Source organism: Equus przewalskii, chromosome 24 (assembly GCF_037783145.1).
Source record: "Equus przewalskii isolate Varuska chromosome 24, EquPr2, whole genome shotgun sequence".
Lineage (NCBI taxonomy): Eukaryota > Metazoa > Chordata > Mammalia > Perissodactyla > Equidae > Equus > Equus przewalskii.
The window spans coordinates 12,126,649-12,151,075 of record NC_091854.1 but is presented as its reverse complement, the minus strand read 5'-3'; the positions used below and the strand labels follow the sequence as shown (position 1 = coordinate 12,151,075).

At 42.2% G+C, this 24,427-nt stretch overlaps 1 protein-coding gene across 7 annotated transcripts in view; it reads left to right on the top strand.

The window, feature by feature from the left end:
* HS2ST1 (heparan sulfate 2-O-sulfotransferase 1) overlaps nucleotides 1–7,409 on the top strand; it is a 168,609-nt gene extending 161,200 nt beyond the window's left edge. For 4 of the 7 annotated variants that reach the window (XM_070592164.1, XM_008529632.2, XM_070592165.1 and 1 more), the window contains exons 6-7: nucleotides 1,487–1,644; nucleotides 2,488–7,409. In XM_070592164.1, coding sequence (XP_070448265.1) covers nucleotides 1,487–1,644; nucleotides 2,488–2,714 — 385 coding nt within the window. In that variant the 3' untranslated portion in view covers nucleotides 2,715–7,409. Of the gene's footprint in view, nucleotides 1–1,486; nucleotides 1,645–2,484 lie in introns of all 7 variants that reach the window. The other 3 variants (XM_008529625.2, XM_008529644.2, XM_070592162.1) reach the window with 1 other exon arrangement.
* Nucleotides 7,410–24,427: the final 17,018 nt, after the last annotated feature.

Sequence of the window (24,427 nt, the reverse complement as noted above, 5' to 3'; positions counted from 1 at the left end):
GAGAAGCCAAGGTTATGGATGTGGTTTAGTCTGCTAATAAACATGAGGTAGGAAATAAAGATATTTTACCTTTAATAAAGAGTTTATTTCCTCAGAATGTGCTAAGTTTTCAGTTTTTAAAAATAATGGTATGTATTTATTTGTTCTAATCAATCATTTTAATAGGAAAATTAGAGAAAAACAGGAACACATTCAAAGTTAGTATTTTCCTTAAAACTATAATGAAAAATTCAAGGAATGTTTTCTGTTCTTTTTTTCGTTGAGACATATTATTTTGTTACTGTGAACCTTAAAGTACTACTCAATAGATTATATCAAAGCGTAATAATAGGATAAGAAGAATTAGCATAGGAAGAATGTCTTCTCAATTTTTAGTCATTTTCTTAGAACAGGGATTGGCAAATTACAGCCTGAAGACCAAATTTGGCCCATCACCTGTTTTTATAAGTGAAGTTTTATTGGAACACAGCCATATCCATTTGTTTACTTACTGGCTATGGCTGTTTTCACACTGCAAGACAGAGTTAAGTAATTGTGACCAAGACCGTATGGCCTGCGAAGCCTAAGATATTTACTCTGCCCCTTTATAGAAAACGTTTACCAACTCTCGCCTTAGAACAAAAAAGAGTATTGTTCTCTTGGGCATTATTGAGGAGATTTTAATTGAACATCTTTAGTATATTTCATAGATTCATAGAACTGGGAGGGACCTTAGAAATCAACTAATTCATCCCCCTTCCCCCCACCCCAGCTTTTTAACGGCTGAAAAACACAGTGAGAAAGGTGAAGTCAACAGCTCAATATCCCAGTGCTTAAAGGAGAGCTGGAATTAGGATTAGGGAATGTCAGGGCTAAAAAGAACCAGAAAGTAGAGTTTATTTAGGGCCAAATCTCTATTATAAATAGCCATTAGCTGGCAATGTAAAAAATAAAAATGTAAGATTCTTAGCAGAGCCACTTCTTATTTCCATTCCTTAGAAACTTCAGAAAAACCTAAACTCACAAATTAAGATAAGCACTAAACACAAATTGCTTAGACCTTCCTTACTAGAGAGAGAGCTCTTAAAAACGTAGTTTAGAGTAGTTAAAAAAAATTAAATATACTTGCACTAAGTCAGGTGGGAGGAATATGTGGTATATATATACATATATATATATGGTATATATATATGTATATATATACACATATACATTATATACAATATATATACAATATACATTTTTTAATTGCCTTCAAACTAAACTTTGTTTATATTAAGTGTCCTCTAGGAAAGTCTGAATTAGCAGTGCATAGTTAAGCAGAAACTAGGGAGAGAGGCAAAGGAGATTAAAAATGGGTGCCTCCCAAATGACATCAATAAAAGGGCATTAAGGCTTTGGATGGACATGATTTATCTATTTTCTCCATAATATATACTGTCAAAGCCATTAAAGATACTTAGCAGATTTTGCAACCAGGTTTTTAATTCCTTTCCTTTGGTTTTAGGAATGTGGGGAGCAGGTGGGCTATGGATCAAGCCAAGTATAACCTAATTAATGAGTACTTTCTGGTGGGAGTTACTGAAGAGCTGGAAGATTTCATCATGCTGTTGGAGGCGGCGTTGCCCCGCTTCTTCAGGGGTGCCACAGAGCTCTACCGGACAGGTATACCAAGGACAGGTTTCTTTTTAAAGCTGTCCTTAATTTTGTTTGCGACTTGAAAAATATATGTGATTTGAAGTTTCTTGAGTAAAGCGTAAGAAATAACTCCAAAAAGGCAGGTATATTGTCTGTTTCTCCTCACCATTTTCAATACCAAGCAGTGTCGGACACACAGATGGTGATCATTAAATATTTTGTGGATTAATAAACATGCATTAGATGATAATTAGAAGGCATTGGAAGAATAGTGAAAAGATACAAACTACAGAACGAGCCTTAGAAATGTGTGATATTCAATAGCACAGTCACTTTCAGGTATGTAAGACTGTATGTAGTGACTGTGCAATCTAATTCTAGGGTTTTTGTAGATTTTTTTTGCTGTTCTTTGATAAGATGCAATCATAGGAACTCTTTTCATTGGGTATGCATATGCTCTAGCTTCTAACATATAATTATAGAGAATATAGGTTATAAAAAATTAATAAGTTTGAAAATAGGTATTTTATCATATTTTAAAAAATAAACTAGTCAAACCACTGAGTAGTTGAGAATACAGCATGTAAGGTGACCACTTACACTTGTTCAGTGGCACTGGCTTACACTTACCCTTTACTTTACTGTTTGACATCTCATTAAGTCTTTAACAGGTTAAAGATTTACATTATAATAGAGTAAGTCACAGTTCTAGTATGATTAGGTCACCATTTTTGCCTGAATGATATTAATACAAAACAATTGTGTTCCCTGTCCTTCAATTACCTTAAACCATCTCTTCCAACAAAGAGGCATTGATCTTTTGTGTATCCACAGAATTATTTACCTTTTCTTTTTTTCCTTTGTAAGTAGGAAAGAAATCGCATCTTAGGAAAACCACAGAGAAGAAACTGCCCACTAAACAAACCATTGCAAAACTCCAGCAATCTGACATTTGGAAAATGGAGAATGAGTTCTATGAATTTGCGCTGGAGCAGTTCCAGTTCATCAGAGCCCACGCCGTCCGGGAAAAAGATGGAGACCTCTACATCCTCGCACAAAACTTTTTCTATGAAAAAATTTACCCTAAATCGAACTGAGTACCAGGTGTGACTGTTAGATTCTTGAACTAAGACATTGACCCTGTCTTCACCTGTTTCTCAGCTCCACAGCCTGCATTGCTGAGAGGTGTAAAGACAGTTTGCGTTGCGCCGAGTTAGGAAACAGTAACGTCGAGGAAGTAGATGCTGGCTGGTATGGCAGTGGGCTCAGAAGTTTAAGTTTCGGCCTTTTTTTTTTTTTCTGGTTAAAGTTTGGTGGGAGTTATGACCTCCTGCCTGGGAAAAAACCTACACATCACCTAAAACAAACACCTAGCAGGTCTAATTGAAAGCTAAACACAATTTTAGAAAAAGTTCTGACATTCTGTTTTTGATAAAGCATTTTTTCCACTAACCGTGAACGAAGATGCATCCGTCTGTCACTTCCACGTTCACCTGGAGGGCTGGGTCACAGGCCTCCGCTGAGTAGTGTTATGAACTGTTTGGCAGTGTGCGCTTTGTTTTTGTGAGTCACGTCTCATGAAATTTATTGGGACGTTTGACCATGTTTGCTAAAAAATGTCTCTGCAGTAGCTGGAATTGCCCATATTTATGTAGGTCATTTTAATTTTCCCTAAAAAAATAATCATTAGTGTTAAAAACCAATTTAAACCATTACTAATACTGTAAAAAGAGTCAAAGCAGTATTTCTCATTCCTGTCTCCCCATGATCTAAGATTGAGGAGATACTTCAAAGAATGTTGACATTGCCTGAAGTTTTAGTTAAAGCTTCCACACATTAATATCAAAAAAGTAAGTTTCATGTTTGTTTCTCCATGGGTTATTCGTAAAACTGTAAACTGAGATATCAGTGACTCCATATTATAACTCCATTAGTGAGCTGTGGGATGGGTAGGATTTTCCTACTTCTTCTGTACTTTTACTTGTAGACTATTTTTACTAAGGTGCTTTATAATGTGTTTTAAAGCATTGCATTTACAAAAAAAAGGAAAATGCTGTAAATATTGCATATTTTATGTATTTGGACCAAAAGGTTATGAGTAATTAGAGAAAAGTGGTTTTGCACCATTTTTATTATGTTGAGTAAAACCATCAGACCTACTGTTCTTGTATTTCTCATTTAACTTTACTGTTAAGACATCACTGAAATGAACTTCAGTAACCTTTCAATTTTGATACACAGTACATTATTCATAATTAGGGGCAGTAGTTACAGTGGAAAGAGTACTGGACAAGGAATCAGAAAACTTGATTTCTGGTCCTGGCTCTGCCACCTGGCTGTGTGACCTTGGGCAAGTCACTTAACCTCTCTTTGCCTCAATGTCCTCATCTTGAGATGAGGATAATAATACCTGCTGTACCTACCTCACAGGGGTGTTGTGAGGATTAAATGAGATGGCATATGAAAGCACTTTGAAAACTTATGCGCTATATAAATGTAAGGTATTATGGGAACATCTTTAACATATAGTTTCATACCATTCATTTTTTAGCAAAGAAAGAGAAAAGTCCACTTATAAACTACTTGGAAAAAAAAGTTAATCTTGATATAAATTAGTGTTTGATAAATATCTTCTCAGTGTTTTATCTTCCCTGTTTCAACAACTATTGAAATATGAAACATCTGTGAGCTCTTAAAGATTCATGAGCAGCTGCTTGAGTTCAGGAGGTCCCCTGTTTGAAAACGACTCCATTAGCTGACTCAGGGCAGAGGAAAATTTGCTCTTCAAATTCAGAAGATTTTTCTGTTTTTATTTTACATTACCATTCAGAAATGGTAGCTATTTTATACCTCTGGTTTTTAAGGTATATTTTGCAGAGTTTAATTTGCCTGTACTCTCTTTACCTTCTTCCTCTTCTTAGATTAACAGAGATATTTTGGAAACATTTTCTCAAAGAATAATCTTCAATATGTTTAGTTTAAATAAATATTCCTGAACGAGGCCTCACCAAACTATGTAAGCATTTCAGGCAGGTTGCTTTAAAAGTTATTAATGGTGAGGGAGGCGAGGACGGAGCAGTAGTTATCAAAAAACATTTATAAATAAGTTTAAAGAAAGGCTAAAGGAAGTTGACAGAAAGAATCATTTTAACACCCTTTCCCCCCAATAACAGGAAAATACTAAGAGAACATCAACAGGCATACTTTTCTTATTTGGCTTTCTTTCTTTTTTGTACTTATTAACTTTTACAGTTATTTGTTGAACTATATACAAATTGTTTCCTTGCCCAAAAGTAAGGCACCACTTCAAGGCAGTGGGGTGTTTGACACTGATCTGCTGAGGGCCCCAGCACGCGGGTTATTCTTGGAGTACGTGCTGCATCTTCCTGAGGTTCGTTAACTCTTCTAGGTAACTGGAGCAGCAGCAGTGCACTAGATCAAGGGGTCAGGAAACTTTTTTGGTAAAGGTCCAAAGAGTAAATATTTTAGGCCTTATGGGCCATACAATCTCTGTCACAACTACTCAACTCTGCCATTTTAGCCCAAAAGCAGCCCTAGACAGTACATACATGAATGAGCATGGCTATGTTCCAAAAGAATTTTATTGCAAAAACAGGTGACCTGCCAGATGTGGACCATGGGTCGCAGTTTCCAGCCCCTGTAATAAGAGAAATCATTATTTATGGAGAAATCATGTTTGAATCTGTACTCTAGTGGCCTAAAAGAGTTTATATACTTCCAAAAGCTCCTAACTTATATCCCAGGAATTGCTTTCTGATTCAGGCCGTCTCTCCCACAGATTCATAAACCTTTGTGACTTAGAGTGCTTCTAGGTGGGCGTGTTTTCTTTCCCAGTTGAACAGTTCAGAATAGGGACATTTATTCTGTCATCTTGTAGGGTGGGTTAGGAGTATCCTTCCTGGAGACTGAGAAAGGGTTAGACTCAATTCCATCTGGTCCAGTACAGTCCTAGGAGTCTGACCAGTGCAGACTCTTATAATACTGAACTTTATAAGTAAATAGAACCACTGAGACAATAATGTATTTTTTTAAAGTGGCAGATGTGGTTTTCTTTTTTCAGCCTTTGCGCTTTTTCAGTATTTTGATCATAGGGAAATTTTTTTTATATAATACAAAAGCAAATTAACCACTTTGAATTTCAAAAGATAATGTTATGTGTGTATGTGTATATATCTATATCTATATATGTTTATTTCCTAAAAGAGGAAAAAGTACCTTTTGTTCAACTTGTATCAACTCCTGTTTTCTAATTGCTGTGAAACGACAACTGTTGATAAATTATTGTGACTGTTTTAAAATGTAATGGGAGGATATATTTTGATTTTACCCAGCTTTAATCTGTAAAGTATCACTTAAATATATCTGATAGCAACACTTAAAATATTGCATGGGGATTACTTTTCTGTCATCCATACACATTTGTGCAACTTTGAACATTTTGGGTGCTTCTGAATTCCTGATGATTGGGTTTAAATTATTGAAAATCAGAGAACGTAAACGTACTGACTTTTAAACTTTAAATATTATTTTCTATTCTTAAAGTTCAGTTAATGCCTATAATTTGAAATCTACTGTTGCTCTTTCTCAATATGTGTCCTACTGGAAATTCCTAAAATTGTTAGCGCCATCAGTGATTTACAAACAGTATTTTGATATTGCAGGTGATTTGCTCATTGTATTTGCATAGTTAGAAAGAAAATAGTTTGTAGACAATGATTCTCTTTTTCTAATAAAACGAAATAAAAATTCTAAAGGCACTAGAGAATTTAACTAAAGGCTGGTTCCCAAATGCATAGCTGGTATTTTAATTTATATTCAAATTCTACATAGAGAACATCTGTGTAAACCATCTCTCTGGGTTTTCCCATTGATCAATGTGAAACACACCTATGGTCCTAGAATCCTTTATTATGAGAAGCACCCGGTACTGTAACCTTTTATGAAATGTGTCCTTAAGAGGCCCAGGTGCTTCTACTTTATGATTTGAAAACTTGCCTTTTCATAAATTAGTGCTATTTACTTTGAGAGGAAGCTGAGCAATTGCTGTTAAATTTTTGCATCCATTTACCCTCTGCAAAGTTGCATTATGATGCCAACTGAACTGCTGTTCAGGCAGCCTTGTGAGGGGAAAGCAGCCCTGTTTCAAATGCACTGCCAATTCAGCTCCTCTGGAGCGGAGCTGACTTTCTGATTTCCTGGAGTGGGAATTTTAGAGATGGAAATGGCTGATTAGTTAGTCAGATTTATCCTATAATTTAAGTTCATGCAGCTTTGTGATCTTTGTAGTACTATTTATAAAAGGACCCTAGTGTGATGATCTCTCTCAAACACGTTACTGGTAAGCTATGATTTAGACACACTGGTGCTGTCTATCTGAATTTTAGACAGCTTTTGTAGCTTTCTATTGACAGGTATGTGAGCATCTCTAAAGCAGCGTCGAATGTAATTTTGAGAAACATGGATTGTGTATTTTGACTTTTATTTTATATATACACAGCTAAACAGTGCCTTTTCTCCCTCCCAATCCATGTTGGAAGATGCTCACTCCTTCCTCTGACTCTGCTTTCTTCCCTCCTCTCTCCCCTCTCCCCCGTTCAGTTGACTCATTTATGCAATACTGTTTCCAACTTGAAACCATTTTGTCACATCTGTTGGAGAGATAATCACTCCTTTTCCTTAACATTCTGCCAGCTTTCTGTTGTTGAAGTGTTTCAGTTGATTACCTGATGCAAAAGCTATAAAATAAACACTCCGTGGGAAGGGGAAAAGTGGTTTGGTGTCCTGTTTTAATATTTTCTTCCACAGCCTTGATTCTGACAGGCATTTTCCAAGTGGACTCAGTGTTCAGTGTCATCAACTGAACTCGCAGAGATCACTGCCACCAGAAAGGTGTGCATCATATCAGTCTGTTGTGATTTTCTGGCTTATTTGTGACATGCAGACTGACATGCCTCTGCTGCTTTTTGCTTTGTACTTCGTCGTTGAAATTTCGGATGGAGAATTTACAGGGTGTGCTTAGGATATACACTTAATTAGAAGAAAAAAGGAAATAAGGAAAGGGCTATCAACCTAGAATAAAAAGGAAGTTTGAAAGAGAAAAGTTAATCTGATTAACATTTATTGCATAGTTTAGATATGTCCATAATGTTTCTTTAAGAATATCACATTTCTAGTGATTGTTTTTTCACTCTTAAAGGAGAAACTCTCAATTACATAGATTTCCAGTTCGCAGCCACTGGCTCATTGTTCTGTACAAGTAATTGATTCTTTCTGTATTATATGATATTGGGTTGAATAAAATACCAGTTCAGTGATAAATTTTCTAAATAGGGAATTTGGTCTGTACCCACAGAGGCAGGACAGACAGCATGGGTTTGAGAGTCCACCGGACCTGCATGTAGCGGTGTGACTTTAGTAAATGGAGAGAACAGTATTGGTGTAAAGGTTGGACATGATAGATGCCAAGTGCCCGCGCAGGGTAGACCGATAACCGAATATGGTCAGGAAGCTGACCTGCCCATCTGACCCTGCAGAATACTACTTGTGTCACCTTATGGAAGATATTTTTATAAATATTTTTGAATGCCACTGAGTTTTACTTTTTACTGGCAGCCTGTTAATGTCTCCTTGCTTGCGTGCCTGTAGCGTAGATATTCTTGGTTCTGATACTACTATTGTTTCCATTTACAAATTTCCTACAAGAAAAGAGGGGTGGTGCCGGTTGTTCTAAAGGAGACTGGACTTGCTTATTCCAGAAGTGGCTGCGTCAGCATGTCATATTTGAGCAGTGTGGACTGCCAAGTAGTACACGTATAAAACTCAGGATACCTGAAGTAAAACAATTTGCACTCTGTCAACAGAAAGGAAACTATCCATACTCGGTAAGAAAAGAGGACATTCGCCTTAGAGTTATAAATTAGTTGATCCTTTTAGAATTCCAGGTTTTTAGGATATGTGAAAAATAAACAGTATGCAGTGATTGTTGCCTAAACCTGCATAATTGCACTGTACTCTTATCTTCACTAGCTATTTTTTAAACCAGCGGTTGAACTTCCTGAAGTTTCTTTCTGTAGTAACAAGTACAAAAATGCAAATTCCAAATCACTGTCCCCTGGTTTTCTTTCTCTGACGGAATCTGCCACCTGTTAGCCTTCCTTGTCTTCAGGACACCCTGGCTCCCCTTTGTTCCCACAGGGCACAGGTGTGGCACCTTGCAACAAAACAAAAAATAATAACAGCATCAACAAAATTGACTTCAAAATGCAAATTTTCCCCTTTTGTATGTCAGCAATAACTGGTTGAGCAAACAAGGAAGAAGTGTATAAGGTCACTAATTTCTTTGTGGTTTGCTATATTTCTTCTAGCAACATGAGACTAAACAGATAAGAAAGCTTAAAAATATTTCAAGGGCCTACTTGTGGTCTAATGGACTCCTAGATAATATATTTAGCACTTAAGACCTGCGAGGGGAAACAACAGGAAAATGTAAGAGGGTTTTTGTCTTTTGTGGGGTTTTTTGCCTTTCATGTATTTCATTCTATGAGAGAGAATAAGTCTCTTGATTAGATTCTTTTTTGGTTTGAAAACAATGACTGGGGATTCATGATAAGATAATCCCTAAGTCGTTGGCTAGTTATTCCTTCCTCCCACCTTTCTGCCCTGTGTTTATTCAAAGCCAGATGACCAGTTTGGTCAGATCACTATGCCATGCCCTCTTCTGAAAAACTTGATAACCTTGCTTTTTACCTTGAATATTGAGGTCTCAGACGACATTTGATCTCATATTCCCATAAGATTCAGTACTTGCCTCCTTTTCCCCACAATCCTGCACCACATGCATATTGCCTCTGGAGGAGATTCCCATAGCTGGACAACTGAAAGTCATTGAAAGATGGAGTTACAAGGTTCAGGGAGCTCTAGATTGCCTGTGAAAAGAGGCAGTTTGTATGGTGGTTAGAATGTGGGCTCGTGGAGCATCACCACTTGCTAGCTCTCTGCTCTTGCACAAATTAACCTCCCTATGGCTGAATTTCCTCTGTAAAATGGAAATGACACTAATATCAACAGTTTGAGAATGAAGTGAGATAATATATGTGTAAACTTACTTAGTACTTACCTAGTGCCTGTTACATAGCACTAAAGAAGTGCTGACATCGTCTATGATAAATGTGCAAGAAAAGGGAGGAATCATCTATTTGGATATACTGTGCTGAAGTGTGTATCCACTCATCCATTAACATGTGCCAGGCATGAGGACTGTGAAAGATGAACTAAAGAGGCATGGCCTCTAGTTGCTGAGAAGAGAGAAGGTAAAGAAGAAATACAAAGCATTGTGCAAAATGATAAACCACCTCTTTGTGGTGGTTGTTAAGGATTCACGCCCCCCCCCCCATTTTAATTTAATAGAGTTAGCTTCATCTCTACATTTTAACCTTGAAATAGTGGAAGCACAAACCTAGCTCAGGGAATCAAGTTCTAGACACCTAGGACCCGTTTGCTCTAAAAGGTAAACCTCCGTGTTCATCTATATGATAGGCTTAATTTCAAGACTCCTCCCACTTCTCTAGACACCTAATTGCGTTCATAGGTTAGAATGGTAAGATTTTACTCTGAGAGGCATTGTTGACCTTCATATGTAATTTTTAGTTCTATTATATTTCAATTCCAAAGTCATTTAAACAAGAAGAAATACAAATAAAGCAATGCACCTAGTCTCAATCTTACAAATGGCTGCATTCTCAGAATTCATTATAAACTGGTTATTTGGAATCCATGTCGAACCAAAGTTATCCATGTGGGCCCGACCCACAAAAGTTAGTTTAAACATTCATGGATTTATCCCTTCATTAGAGCAGAGCAACCTAAGGACTGTGTCCTTGGGGCTTATTGTGCTTTCTGTTTTTCCCAAGGAGATTTTTCAGTCTTGAATCCTAAGCTAAGTAGTTTGTATTTTAACCTATGGGTGATGGGGGTTGGAAGCAGAGGATGGAGTGGGCACATTTAAGTTTTTTTTTTTTTTTTTTTTTTTTTTTTTTTTTTAAGATTTTATTTTTTCCCTTTTTCTCCCCAAAGCCCCCCGGCACATAGTTGTGTATTCTTCGTTGTGGGTTCCTCTAGTTGTGGCATGTGGGACGCTGCCTCAGCATGGTCTGACGAGCAGTGCCATGTCCGCGCCCAGGATCCGAACCGACGAAACACTGGGCCGCCTGCAGCGGAGCGCGCGAACTTAACCACTCGGCCACGGGGCCAGCCCCGGCACATTTAAGTTTTTGAAAGATAATCGCAGCAGTGTAGAGAATGGGCTCTCCGGCTGAAAGCTGGGAACACGAAGACCTTGAGGGAGTTCCTGCGGTTGTCAAGAGAAGTGGTGATAAAATTGGGGAGAAGCAGGTGGAGCTCAGGGCCAGAAACCCCAACATTTGGTGACAGGTGGGATGTGATCGGTAAATGGAGAGTGGAGGCAATAATTGGGGTTTGCAAAACACTACATCTGTACAAATGTTCACCATCCCTTGCCTTGGCCCCAATTATACAGAGATGGTTATTTCCCCTGGGAAAGTTTATAAAACAGGCTAGTGTTTGCCCTAAGAACCTAGGATCACAAAGACAGAATTCACTGTCTTGTTATCAAATATTTGATTCTCACGCCTCCTTTTGCTCATTCAGATTTTGTGTCCTGGGTTAGGGTTTGGGCAAATAACCTCCCAAAAACTTCCCTACTGCCCTGTGGTTTGTTGACAAAGGCATCTAGTGCAACACTAGCTTATCTCCGTGGCTCCCCTAGAGCTGAAACTTCCAAATTAAAGTCATGCCTGGAATGTTTCACATCGTTATAGCGCTCAGAGAATTTATAGGGAAATAGAGGAAACATCGCTGGACCAACTTTTATATTAGGGTTTCAGTCAAAGCTTTGGGCAGCTGGATTACCAGAGCGGTCAGCCTGTGAAGGAGCAGGATGAGCTCTAAGTGCAGTAACTGACCCTCTGTCCAGGTTTTGTTGCTACGTACTCCCTCCTCCTCCCCCAGCCTTCCTGTTAACCAGGCAACAAAATGACAAGTATTTTGAACTGTAAGAATGTTAAGGAATTCCTCTCCCAGAGCAGGCCGCTAGATTCGGCAATCCTCCAGAGGCTGGCAGGCAGGCAGACCAAGAGTGATTATCCTGGGATTCTAGACTCACTGTTTAGTTCCTGTCTCTCCCTGTCCACACCCCACCCCCCTTTCTAATTTAAATGAATCTCTTAGTAGAAACTTGACATCAAAGAAACTGACGTTTAAACACCGAATTTGTAATTTTTTAAAAGATCGTGCCTCCTGAAATGACCAAATTAAAGCTTGAAACTGCCTCTAATTGAGTGTTAAAATTTGACGGAGGGGAGACCTAGACCCCCCAAGGGATCTGGCTGCTGAACTTTGGTTTTCTTTCACCAGAGTGAACCAATTTGACCTAATTCAGGGTAGTTTATGTAGTATCCTTAGAGATTTATTTCAAGTGTTTGTGGCAATAACATTTCATTTGTATCCGTTTTACTGGTTCTAGGTGCCCCCTTAATGACACAGCCAGCTTGAGGCATAGAAAACAGCATAGTTTTCAGTCTCGTGTGTTAGAAACCGATGTTTTAAAGCATCTCTGAAACTGACGGGCTGAAGTATACCTTTTCTGGGTAACAGAGCTCACCAGTAATTCCATTTGAAATGGGCAGTGCCTTTCTGAAAATGGCTGACTGGAAATAAGTGACATTTTATTCAACCAAGAGTAACCAGAGACTTATTTTTTTTCCTTTAAAAGTAATTTCCAGAGGATTGGTAATTAGGTCTCTTGGCATAGCACGTTATCTGATCAGACTGTCCTGCCCATCAACAGTGAAAATGCAGGATGTTGATTCAGTCACACATGTTTTTAAAGGAGACAATGGATTTTAAACTCCCTTCTCTTCCTCACTCCTGCTGTTTCTCTGTCTCATATGGGAGCTCTTCAAATAAAACCTTAGACAAGAACAGTGTTTAAAAAGTGGGCCAGTTATATGTTGCCGCTCTATTTCTACCATGCTAATGGCTCCCTACTTGATCATTTGAACACTGATCCAAATCCAGATGGAATTAGATGCCCCTTCCTGCAGCCAGACAGTCTGTAACGTTTGATACGGATCTTCTGAGTGGACAAGATGAGATTAGATTGGTCTCTCTGGGAGCCAACACTATTCATTTTGTAAGAAAGTTATACTGGAGGACTGAGGACTGCCAAGAGCAAAGTGGAAACAGCCCAGCCTTTTCCTCTTATCAAGATCCATAGTTGGTTCCACATTAAGCAGTGGAGCATTCTACGGTAAAAGGATTTGAATAACTAATTGGATCAGAAGCTGAGAAGGAGGTCCCTGCCACCCATGATAGGAATATGAATTTCATGTGTTAAAACTTTATTATTTTTTGTTTCAAGGTATGACAGAGACCGGAAGTCCCTGGCATGGAGTCAGTGGCTATTTTTAGTTATTGGATATTTTTTTCATTTAATTAATATTTATTGAGCCCCACTATGTGCCAGGCACTGCACTACAGAACTCTCTATGGACTATGAACCTTAACCCCTAGAATAATCCTCATATTGAATCCTTTACAATTGCACAGAACGTTATACTTTACCAGGCCCTTTCACATTTATCGTCTCATTAGATTCTCACCTGGAAGGTGGACACCATTATCCTCATTTTACAATTAAGGAAACTGACACAGCTAGTAAGAGAAAGACGGGTCAACCCAGCCCTCACGACACTAGTCCACAAACTGATGTCCTTCCTGCCATCTGCCTGTCTCTCCAAAGGAACAAGGGCTCTGATACAGATTAACAGTTGCAGTGGCTCTTCAATTAGTCCTGTCTCTGGACCAAGCACATCAGCACCACCTGGGAACTTGTTGAAAGGCAAATTCTAGCCCCAGACCTTCCGAGTAGGGCCAGCCATCTTTGTGTTAACAAGCCCTCCCAGTGGTTCTGACGCAGACTGAAGTTCAAGAACCCCAGGACCAGAGCACCCGTCTACAGATGAGAGGACAAGCTGAGCTGGGTTAAGTAACGTGTCTGAGGCCTCTCGTAACAAAGAAGTTGTGAGCTAGGATTTGAACCCAGGCCTATCTGGCTCCAGTGCTATCTGTTTTGTCTGCATTGGGTTCCTTACTGTAGTTTGTCTTAGATTTTCCATTCTTGGTAAATTCCTTGCTGAAGAGAAAAGAGAAGAGAGGAGAGCAAATCAATAATAAAAAGAAAAAGATCTCTGGATGTACTTTTCTGGAGTAAGGCACAAATTCTGCCCCATCTAAGAAGTTTCTGCTTTCTGGGTGGGATGACATGGGAAATGGACCTCAAAATGGCTACTGAAATGCCCAGGGGCAAGAAATCCAGAAATATAGCTGGGGGTTCAAAATGGCTTCCCAGAGTCAGCACATTTCACCTGGGACACTTCCAGGCCCAGTGTTCCTTGGTCAGTCCTGATATTTCACTGTGATGGAGTTAATAGCAAGAAGGCTCCTTGCTCCCTGCCTTGGCAGTATCTGTGGGGCAATGGGGTGAGGCTTGGGGGAGTCCTGCAGCTACTTGGAAATCCCTGGTGCTACCCTGACTGGCCGTAATTTCCCAGCAGAGATTCATAGCCTGTGGTGGCATGTGGACTCTTCCAGCTGCGTGGCTTAAACAAAAGTGCCCACCTGGTTCTCATGAAATCCGTCTGCACTTTTTTCTCCTTGAAGCCAGAGTTCAAACCAAGGCTCAGGTGCTTCCAGGGAAATCAGAACTGATGCCCTTCCTGCATGGCAGGGACTTCTTTCCGCAGCCTCCAGAGACCAGCTAAAGGAGCAGCCTGAACCTTCGAAGGCAATGATTGTCCTTAACACATTTCTTTTTGAAAGAGGAAAACCATTGCCCGTGCATAAAGTGCATAGAGCACTTCCTGTGTGCTGGCATGTAACAAGTCCTTTGTATTTGTTATCTCATTTCATCCTCTTAACCCTCAGAGAAAGGTACTATTAGCCCCATTTTACAGATGAGGAAAACGAGGCTCAGAGGTCCACTCTCCCACAGCCATATAGCTAGGCAGCAGCAGAGGCAAGATTCGAATGCAGATCTGACTGCCGTTTTCCAGCTGTTAACCATTGGGCAGCATAGGCTCTGACAGCTGTGACAGGCAGGGGAGAGGGTTTGTTTTGAAAGTCTTGCCACATGTCTATTTCAGCCTCTTTCATACAGCCCCATGGGGCTTGGCAACAGAGAAGTGGGACCCTGGAGTTGTGGCTCTCACCCATATGGGCCACAGCTGTGGCTGTAACTCAGCGGGGGCCCCCAAGGCGAAGGATTGCAACTGGAAGGTGGGAGGGACATGGTTAGGCCATCTGTTTTTAAATGCTTCCTCCTAGTCTATTTCTTACTTCATACTTCGTCCCCAGGTCAATAAATGGTACTTTGTTACTGTCTGAAGAGTAACCAGATTCCCAGATTCAGTGCTTGGAAAATCACTGTAGGTGCTTTGGGTCTGCTTTGCAATGTGCCTGAGAGTGAGGGCAGGCCGACTCCAAGTCCTTGGTTCTCTTATGAGTTCTCCTGGGGCTCTCTGGTCCTAGCAGGGTCTCCAGGTACAAACCTTGCCTTTGCACAACAGCCACCACCTCAAGAGGTTGTCCAGGCTGCTCTGGGGAGGTGGAAGGTGCTAAGCAGCTTATGTCTCCTTCCAGGCCCTGCGTGGAACAGACTTGGCCCAGGTGGGGACCAACAAGGGGACCCAACAAAGTCTAGTTGTCTCTACCATCCCTGCTTCCACTTCCTGTCATCTGCTCACTCCCCTCTGTGGCTTACTGTTCACATGTTCTCTTTCCCTCTATGCACCCGCAGCCTTGCTGCAAAGAAGGGTTTGGAGATACCCATGACTAGTGAATGAGTCCAACTTTCCCAGAGCGGAGGGCAGAGCTGAAGTTTTGCAATGTGTATGAGGCCTGAAGCCAAAGGAACAAAACCTCAGCCTGTGGGAGTCCAGCGTCCTCAAGCACGGAGGGGTGGCACAGTGGCAAGTGAGCAGGTGGAGGTGGGCCTTCTGCCCCTAGAGATCTCACTTTGTAAGTGGCACCTGCTCGAACCCTCCGGAGATCCCTGAATCCAGTTATACCCTCTGTTCCTGCCTCTCTCCAACCCCCTGTATGACTCAGCTCCTCCAAGCCCCCAGCATTCTCTTTGTGTTCAGGGGAGGTTTCCCAGCGCCTCTCTGGCTGACAGCTCAGACCCCTCTGAGTCAGACTGAGGCTCCCATCTAGTCACTTAGGCCTCTGGAGTCTGGGTGGCCCAGGCCTCATGCCAAACTCACTACTGCTAATAGCAATATGAGTGTAATAGCTTTTATACTTAAATTTCCTTTCTTCCAGGAGCCCCAAGGTCTTTACAAATGCAACAATTATATATAAAAATGCAGGCCAAAAATAGAGACTGAGAGAAAATATACACCTTATTCCAATTCTCCTCCTCCTCCATGGCCTTTCTGAGTTGCTTCAAAGCGTGGGTATTAAAGCTTTATAAACTTCTGTGGGCGGGTACGGATGAGCGAAGGAGACCTGAGGCTTTCTTATTGCCTCAGACCCTACCAGCTTTCGCCATCTTCTCTTTCTCTGATTTTGCAGCTCAGAGACCTTGGAACGCCACCTGGAGGAGTCTCATAAGCTTGTGTCTTAGAAGAAGAAATAACGTTCAGTGTGATTATGTTCGCCTCTCACACCCCCAGAGGTGCTCCCCGAGCCTACCTTGTTGTGTGGCCAAGGACAGACAAGGATGAGTTGCAAAGATGCCCTGAAGGATGGAGTCAGCTTAAAAGAGGAGAGTTCTGTTTTGGCCAAAACCCCCCATCCTTCGCACCGGTGAAGGTCTCAGAAGGTGAAGAGAAAAGCAGACCATGGCCCACTCCTCTGTGCCTAGCCCTGCTGGGTGCAGAGGGAGGGGAGACAAGCCCGGGGTGGCTTGGCCAGGACTGGCCTTGCTCTCCTTTCTTTTATTCAAGGGTCCAGCCATTTGGTTTGGTAAGAGGGAAAAAGGAGGGGGCTAGCCCCAGCCACCTGCTTTTATCTGATTTCAACCTGGGCTCCAGTACAGTTTTGTTTGAAAAAATAGAGACTACCCAAGTGTCTATCGACAGATGAATGGGTAAGCAAAATATAGTCTGTACATATAATGGAATATTTTTCAGCCTTTAAAAGGAAGGAAATTCCTGACACATGCTACAACAGGGATGAACCTTGAGGATGTTATGCTAAGTGAAATAAGGCAGTCAAAAAAGACAAACACTGTATGATTCCGCTTATATAGGTACCTAGAGTGGTCAAATTCATAGAGACAGGAAGAAGGATGGTTGCCAGGGGCTGGGGAGAGGGGGCAGAGGGTAATTATTGTTTAATGGGTACAGAGTTTCAGTTTGGGAAGATGAAAAAGTTCTGGAGATGGGTGGTGACGGTTGCACAAGAATGTGAATGTACCTAAGGCCACTGAGCTGTATACTTGAAACTGGTTAAAATGATAATACATATATTTTACCACAATAAAAATTCATAAATAAAGAGACTGACGGTTTGGGGAGTAGGGAGAAGAATCACAGATTTAGGCCAGAGCTTCCAGATTACAGAGGAGGTGCCCGCAGCCCAGGGGGAGGAATGACTTGCCCAAGGTCACTCGGAGTTGGAGTCCAGCTGCCTAAAACCCAGGAGGACGGGTTCCCAGGGTGCTGCTCCCTGCCTCCCAGATGTCTGGAGCAGGTCCAGCTCAGCAACCTTGCACAGAGCAAGAGGGAGAAAAACAAAGAGAGAAAGGATTAGTCTTGCAGTCAGGAACATGGCTTCCCATTCTGACTGCCTCTTTTCCCACTGGGGTTCAGGCAGTGTCCACAAGGTTGCGTTTTCTTTCTACTGGTGGAGAGAATACTATCTAACTTTAAGTATCAAGATTTCATCTTCTGGCTCAAACTCATTCTTCACACTGATGACAGAAGTGTCTCCCAGAGAGAATTTGCTCCCTCCCTCAAAGAGACTCAGTGGCTTCCCAGCACTGTGGGAAAGAGTTTCAGCTCTTTTAATGAAGTATTCAAGACTTTTATGATATATCCCTAACTCCCCTTTCAGCCTTGTTCATCACTACAACTCTCTCATAACCTGGGAGTACCAGACCACTCAGATATTCTTTTAAGCCTTTGCCCATTTTCTTTTCCCAATTCTCTAAGGAAACCCTTCTCACCATTCAACACCTGGTTCAAATAGCATCTCTCTGGGACAGTTCCTTTGATCCTGAGAGTCAGAATCTATTGTTCCTGCCACTACACCCACAAAGCCCATTGCTTGTGCCTGTGTTCCATAGTAGTGACATGTGTTCCACAGTAGTGACATGTGAAGCACATGTTTTTGGAATGAGGCAGACTTGGAATTAAGCCCTGGCTGTGTCACTTACCTGCCATGTGACTTTTGGAAAATCACTAATCTCTAAGTTTCCTTGCGATACAAAAAAATAAAAGCAAAGCCGACCTTACCTGACAGTATTTTGAACGAGGTCCCATCCATAAAACCCTTGGGAGAAGAAAATTGCAGTCTAGCTGAAGGTGTCCATGTTTCCTAATGTTACATCCTAGGTGTTGTCATTACCCGTCACCCCCACTAGGTGGCAACTCCAGGTCAGGAGCCCAGCAGGCCATCTTGACATTTACCCAGCCCCACTCCAAAACCATGTCTTATGCATCCTGTGCTTTCAGGGAACATTTAAAACATTGTAAAGACTTAATTTCTCTGTTCCCCAGTTTCTCGATCTGGACAGTAGTGACAAAGAGTAGCAAAAAAAAGCACATTCTAGACTCTAAAGAAAACCTCCCAAAGCACTCTTCCCAGAACAGAGCCTATTGCTAATTGGAAAATAAACAGCTCTCAGCTGAGCACGCCTTCGCCTTTCATGGGCCCCCCTGCGAGGCCGTGGCTGTCTGGGAGACAGTTACACCTCCTTTGAGGATAATAATGACTGGCCCAAACTCCTTTGGAAGAATATTGGGAAGATAAATGAGATAATCCACCCGACAGCTCTTTGAGCTCTTATGAAAAAGATACCCTTGAAATATAGGATACAGGTGTGCGTTGCTTTGGTTTGTGAATTTGGGGGATTTTCATGAAAATCTGCACCTACAAAACAGACAAATTAAGGGGTGAAAATTAGCATCACAAACAGCCTCTTGGCTTGACAAAAAGATTCACAGCAGGATCCCTTTAAATAGCCAGCTCCCCTAGCGCATTTAAAATATGACTCAATTTATAAAGAATTTGATTTACATATACCCAGTCAGGAACACGTCTACTACAGAAGGGCAGGCACATATGTTTTTTATAATAAAGATTGATAACTGTGGGGTTTTAAAAATATAAAATATTTCTTTCTGCTCATGATCTTTAATCATGCAGTTAACACTTCCACTGCTAGGAAGCAGCTCTGAAGACATGCAGATGTGACTGTGGAGGCTGGGAGCCCCCCAGCACACCTCCGGGAGTGCCTGGCATTAAAGGGCTGCCATCAGCTGACGCCCGATTGAAATGAATCCATAACTGGCTTGAGATCACATGTGAATACCACGCGCTGTTCCTAATTGGGTTAAAGCATTTCCAACTTAAAATAAGATTAAAAATAAGCAAGCAGTGAATCTGTGATGTCTCAAAAAGTAAAAATCAGCCTTACTTAGAAGAGGGACCAATTAAGACAGATGCAGGAGCCACCAGATACGAGTGAGTTCATTGTTCAAATTTCCTCTTTGGGAGTAGTTAGGTATGTCAGGTGTGTGTGTGTATGTGTGTGTGCAATGCTTGGCAGGGTTGAGGGGGTGTGCTAGTCAGCATAACGACCTTCCAAAGATGTCCACGTTGTAATCTCCAGAACCTGTGCATATGTTATGTTATATAGCAAGGGAGAATTAAGGTTGTGGATGGAATTAAGTTGGCTAATCAGCAGACTTTAAAATAGGGAGATTATCCTGGATTATCTGGGTGGGTCCAGTGTAATCACAAGGGTCCTTCAAAGATGGAACATGAAGAAAAACCAGCGTCTGGTGATGCAATGTGAAAAAGACTGGACTGGCCATTGTTGGCTTTGAAGAGGGAAGGGGGCCATGAGCCTAGGCATATGGGCAGCCTCTAGAAGCTGCATAAAGTCAGAAAACAGATTCTAGAAAGGAACAGCTCTGACGACACCTTGATTTTAGCCTAGTGAGACCCATTTCAGACTTCTGACCTCAAGAACTGTAAGATAATAAATCTGTGTGGTTATGTCACTAAGTGTGGTGATTTGTTGCAGCCGCAAAAGAAAACTAATACGGGGTGGGTGTGGGCTGGTTATTGAGTCTCACTGGACATTTCATGCTGATGAGGCCTGCGTAAATCTCTGGGTGCTTTCATGAATACGGATGCAACCTCACACTCAACAGTTAACAAGTCCCACATGCCTGGTACCACATTCTAACCAAGAGGCAAGATGCAGGGGAAAATAGGAACACAACGTGGTTCAAGGGCCAGCCCGCAATGTGCCACATAAGCCAGGAAAAGACCTAGAATTTCCTCTGCTGCTGCTGACTCCTCTCTTGCAGTTAACTTCCCACTTGGAGGCTGGCTCCTCAAAGCCAATGGCACCTATATGAACAATTCCGAGTTTCTCCCTTCCCCAAAGTTACTGTGTCTCTAGGCCCCACCAGTGACCTCAGCATCTTCCTCTCCAAGCAGAGCCTTGGTTCTAGCATACTAACCATCACAGAGCTCCTCACATCTCTCAGCCCCTCTCTCGCCTCGGTCCCCCCAGAGCAGGTGGACGTGACTGGCTGGCCTGACTGCCCACAGCCTGGAATGTGACTTCTATTGGAGAGGCGCTGGAACCCTGTTGGGCCTGTGAGATGTGCCTGACCCCCGGGGGAGTGCACGCCCCTCTGTGTGAGCCTCCCCACCATGGCAAGTGCAGCTGGGGAGGCCCTACTCCTTCAGTGGGCATCTGACTGGTGGGTATGGTGGGGGACAGGGAGTGAGGTCAACTCAGAGAAGAAAGAGCAGGAAGGCTTGTTTGGTTCTAAGTTCAGTTGCATTCTCCTACCCAGCTTTTTCTAGCAATAGAGCTGATGTTTTGATCCCTCAACTGGCTCCAAACTTACAGCACATAGGGACCATTAATTGGCCCCAAGAGTTATCATGAGTAGAGTGTCCTGTTGGAATCAAAGTTCTGAATTCCACAATCCTCTACAGTGAGAGAAATCTGCTCTTTATCAACTGTGTGATTTGCAGCAAACTAACTTACTCTCCAAACCTCAGTTTCTTCATCTCTAAACATGGCTAATAAGAGTACCCACCTCATGAGTTGTTGTAAAAACTGAATGAGATGATCTCGTAAGCCCTTAGCATAGGCACTGTTCTACAGTAACAGGAAGGCAGAGCGACTAGTATTGTTATTATTTTTGTTGTTATGAAAGGATGGCAAAAGAACCTTTTCTGTTGTAGTTTCAGCTGAAGTCCTTAAGACCAAGAGTGCCAATTTCTTTCAATGATGAGTGCCAATTTCTGTCATTTTTCATAGTGAGATGCTGGCCACCAAAGTAAGATGTGCAAAGGAGATGACCCAGAACTGACCTTCCAGCAATTCGCTGACCATCAGAAGAGTCAAAGGTCAAAATAGTGGCAGAGATTGGATAGAAAATTTCTTCCAAAATAAATTGTTTGTGTTCTGCAGCACCGCCCACCATCACCAGCAGGGCAGTGAACACGTTTCCCGCGGACCTGAGAGGCCCCATGGGAGGGTGGCCTGGACCGGTCTTCTAGCTCTAAGAAGACTCTCTGGAGGAGTGGTGGGAGCCCAAAAGAGAACCCGTCGGGGAACGGTCTGGAGAACCCCAGAGTTAGGAGGGACACGTAAGCAGCTGGGCAGAGGCGGACGCGCCACCTCAGTTAGCAGCACTTCAGATGAGAGATCCTGGCTGGAAGACCCACCAGAGCCACAGGAAGTCAGCTTTAAACAGATTGACCACATGTCCTCTTTGCCAGTCCTAGTTGGTATCTGTTGTTCTGCTGTAATTACAAAGCATGCCTACTTTCGCTCTCAGAAGTGTCCCCGCTTGGGCAAGAAATGACAGAACCACCCTCCACACGGTCAGAGGAACCCACGCCCAGCCCACGGGCAGTCCCTGCGCCCCCTCCTCCTCTCTGCCCCACTTTCACTCTTAAAGAGCCCGTGACCCTTTCGACGAGAGCCCAGGGGAAGAGTAGAAACGTGGGTGTGTGGGTCTAGGGGCAGGAAATAGAAAAGCCTAGCTCGTCCTCCACCCCCACTGCCCACCTTTACCTCTGGAACCTTCCCCCCTGAAGCAGGCCCATGCTTCGGGATAGGAGAAGTGAGTTGGCATTTTCGATTATGGCATGGAACTGGGCATGTTAGTTCCTGAACTTTGTCTGTTCCTGTGATTAGAAGTGACCAGAAGACTTAATTATCTCAACTGAAAGGATTAGCAGCCTGAGATTCCACAGGGATGCAGGGAATGCTGGCCCACAGGGCTGACTTAAGTGGGCAGTGGAGGAGGACCAAACGAAAGCATTTTCTGATGACACCGTTTATTTCTTACTTGTTAAAGATACCAGTTATGTTTTACTACCATCATCCTCATCGCTTTTATCTCTGGCTCCGGGGACACCCAGGCAAATGAACATTCTTTCTAACTAGAGGTTTGGACTGCAATCATTGTTCAACCTCCTTTCTGGTCAAAGGCCATGGGGCTCATGCTACCCTCCCGGAGCTATTCTAAACTGCAAATTGAAGGTCTCAACTAGAGGCTGAGGTTGCTGGATGTCCTCCTCAAAAAGGCCAAGAGAGGAAGGAGAGAGGAAGGGAAAAGTTTTAAAAGACCCCACAAACAACAACCCTTCCTGTAGAGACATATTGATTCTTCCCCCTATTTTAAACAACATCATTATAGAGGTGATCCAACTGTTCGTTATTGGAGTTCCTATAGTTACAAGGTTGTATAGGGAAATGAAAGTCATGATAACACAAAAATATTTGCGCATGAACATCCACTGTTGCTCCTCTCCCATCCACCCCCCGGAGCCCTTTTTGGATCAGTCTCCTGATGACTGTGGGATATCATAAACATGTGACACGACAATGCAAGCCATGCAAATCTATTTCAAAGCCAAGTTTCAAATCCTGCAAAAGATGGAGGATTTCATGGCATTGAGGTGACTCAAGGTGGAGAATTGCTGGAATCATAGCAAACTGTGAAAAATAGGGGCGTGGTGGAGGTGTGCCGGTTAACAGTGGGAAAAACAATTGGCAGAAATAGTGACTCCAGAGGCACTTCAAAGAAAAAGTGTATGGATCAAACAATCATGAGAAGCCTTTGGGAAAATTCATAAAGCTCTCGCCTACTTTTGTAAAAATGTCTCTTTATATGATTGGCTGTAAAAGTAAAATACAAAGCAAAAGATTTAGTGCTATTGTACCAGTATTTTGAAAAATTTTTCTAAAATAAATGACTCAATTTTTGTTTTAGTATGAATTAATGCATATTTATAATTATAAAAAATGGTGTTCAATATAAAATTTGAAAAAGCTTAATTTTGTAATTTTGGGGGGGTTTTTTGTGTGTGTGAGGAAGATTCACCCTGAGCTAACATCCATTGACAATCCTCCTCTTTTTTTTTTTTGCTTGAGGAAGATTGGCCCTGAGCTAACAGCTGTGCTAATCTTCCTCTATTTTTTGTATGTGATGCCTCCACAGCATGGTTGATGAGTGGAGCAGGTCTGCACCCCGGAGCTGAATCGTGGAACCTGGGCTGCTGAAGTGGAGCATGGAACTTCAACAATTCTGCCACGAGGTGGTCCTTTGAGTTTTACTTTTCAAGTTCAAGCCTCAATCAAACCTTTTTTCCCTTCCTATTTACTATAAAATTGTCTCTCTTAAGTAGTTTCCTATTAAGTGGCCGTCCCAGAATTGTTAAATAATGAAGACTTTCTGCTCCTAATGTCCCGTCTAAACTAGTCTTTGCATATGGCACTTCACTGAGGTCAGGACCACAGGAGGCTCTTGACAGACATCCGCATGACCCAAAGGGACACTAAAGGGAACACCAGAAGGAAGGAAGCCTTTCCCCTAAAGACAAATTCCAGCTTCTATCTTTAGGGACACAGGAAAACAATTTTCTGTTCGTTTTGGAGTGGCCCATGTGTTCCCACTTGGGAACCACCAACGAACAGAATTCTCCAAACCATCTCAGAGATCCCACTAAAGGAGCAAGAATTTTTTGAGCGACCAAAAAAACACACAAAAAACCATATATGTATATATCTCCCCTGTATTTTTTTACTGTAGATATTTGCATTTTCTCTGCCCTGTTCATGAAACACCTACTGGAGGCCCCTGCCTGGCCTCCTCACCCGTTGGCGCTGAGTCCATGCCCAGCCTTAGCCCCGAGGGCCCCTGAAGGCAAGAGGAAGACTCCAGCCCCCACAAAGTGACCAAACAAGAGAGGCCCAGCTTCTCAGGGAGGCTGAGGGCAGCCCTGCCTAAGCCCTCACTCCAGGGGAGCGGAGGGCGGGAAGAGGTTGTTTCTCAACTATCTGTGGACCCCACCTCCCTACATCAGGGGCTCAGATGTTTGGGATTCTGTGCGGAGAGAAACAATGCAAGGGGGGGTTTCCATGTGCTCCAGGTCGATTCACGATCCCTTTGTTCCTTCATCTGAAATCTGGCCCTCTTGGCCCTTCCCTGAAGACCCTGATCAA